At 37.0% G+C, this 1863-nt stretch overlaps 1 protein-coding gene across 1 annotated transcript in view; it reads right to left on the minus strand.

Moving 5' to 3' along the window:
• The window catches only part of LOC107098208 (transmembrane protein 120A-like), a 15694-nt gene extending 14143 nt beyond the window's left edge, over nucleotides 1-1551 (minus strand). Inside the window, exon 1 of the mRNA XM_015395732.1 lies at nucleotides 1401-1551. Within this exon, the coding sequence (XP_015251218.1) occupies nucleotides 1401-1478 (78 nt within the window). The 5' untranslated portion in view covers nucleotides 1479-1551. The remainder of the gene's footprint in view (nucleotides 1-1400) is intronic.
• Between the last annotated feature and the right edge of the window lie 312 nt (nucleotides 1552-1863).

Consider the following 1863-nt stretch of genomic DNA (forward strand, 5'->3'; position numbering starts at 1 on the left):
CTATTCCTTTAACAGATTCTCTACGGCTGACCCATCCAGCACAGTAACACCATGGTCAGTGACCCAACATTTGGTCACTTTGGCAGAGTGGCTTCATACCCAGTCTGGAAAATGAAATCACCCTATAAATAAAGCTGGTCAGCAGAAGCAAGCAGAGGAGAACTCTAAACTGTCCTGGTAGATGACTGGACTTAAGAAACCCAGTGGACCAGAACCAAGCGATGACTTCCATCTCCAAACCTTTACTGACTGCAGAAACTTGACTGGACTTTAAGCAATGTTGATTCTGGGTCTTTTCACTCCTCACCCATTTCCAAATCAAATGCAAACTTTACTTTTATTCGAACTTGGACTTTGTCCACTGAGCAACAGCATATCTTGCAAAATTCTTAATAAAACAGTATTTTTGTTATTGCTACAGATGCAACAGTGGTCATAGTTCCCTTTATACGAACACATGCTTTGATTGCTCAACAGTCATCTTGTCCGACCACACTTTTTCCTTCCACAAAATTTTTCAATGATGAGTCTTGAATGCATCACTATATAAAAGCCATCTTCTTTAACGAGAACTTTTTAGGGTTTATCCTTTCTGTAAAGAGTGCTAAAGAGTTTTTTTTCCTGTTAAAAGGGAGTTTTTACTCTCCACTGTCGCTACAAGCATGCTTACTGTGAGGGATTGCCTTCAAGTCAATGAGACAAGAAGAGAGGGACAAAACCTAGAACAAATAATGTATGTCTATTCTATTAACATTTCTCTATCTGTATAATGGGTCTGTTTTATGTGTTGTCTTCTCAATTAAGGGGCCCCCTGCCTGTATTTGCCTAGGGCCCCAAATCTCCTAAATCTGCCCCTGATGTCAATTACAACCAGCTAAAGAGCTGTAAAGTAAGCAGTCTTCTTTTATTGTTTCATTAATGTTTTTCTTCAATTTGACCCGCTGTTATTTCAGTTTCCATTAACTGCAAAGCAGTGTTATAAAAATTAGGTTATATTAATAGTTAAATGAATTAACAAACAGTTATTAACTGTTTGTTAATTCACTTCATAGCAAATCTGCTATTTTTTTCTGTAGAAATTCTGAACCAAAAATTAACACAATAAGTTTAAATCACTGTAAATAAGAAGATATGTCAAACCTCTCCGTTTAGTATTATTCTGAAATATTTTCAACCAGTTACTCAATTGTGGTGCATTCCGGATACTGTTAGTAAAATAAATTTATACTCAACTTTTTCGTATAAGCAGCTATCTTTATTTTTGTATTTATTAACTATAGATTTTGTTTTTCTTTCATTTTATCTGGAGCTCGTGAGGGTGGATCCACCAGCCTCTCACCGTTAGCTTATCCAGGCGTTAAGTTTCTAACAGTTTAACTAAACGCAGCGGCTAAACTAACCTGGATTTGCTGATAATCTTTCTCCAAATCGTCCCATTCCCGAAGACACTCGGATAAATCATTTGGACTGAACAACATTTCTGCTCCGAGCTGCAGAACCTCTAGGAATGGTGAAATAAACGAGCGTCAGCGCTGAGCAACAGTTCATCACAGCCTCGTCTACATATGAACGTCACTTCCTCCAGACCCCTTCAGATTAAAAGTCTCAGTTTAAAGATAATCGTTATAAAAGGCAAAGTTTAGAAAATTAGCTTTTTAGAATACGCATAACGGCTTCAACAATGGTTAAAATCTTCTGTATTAGCTTAATAACATATTTTTTCTGTTTTTTTAGGCGCCTAATGGGATTTTAATTTGTATGAGTATATCCGGTATGCCGTAACTTCTGTTCTTCTACTAATTTTAAGCAACTCTTCTTTTCTTATTCCTCCAATCAAATCGCCGTCTCGTGATGTTGCGTCTG

This window comes from Cyprinodon variegatus, unplaced genomic scaffold, assembly GCF_000732505.1.
Source record: "Cyprinodon variegatus isolate N-32 unplaced genomic scaffold, C_variegatus-1.0 Scaffold756, whole genome shotgun sequence".
NCBI lineage: Eukaryota > Metazoa > Chordata > Actinopteri > Cyprinodontiformes > Cyprinodontidae > Cyprinodon > Cyprinodon variegatus.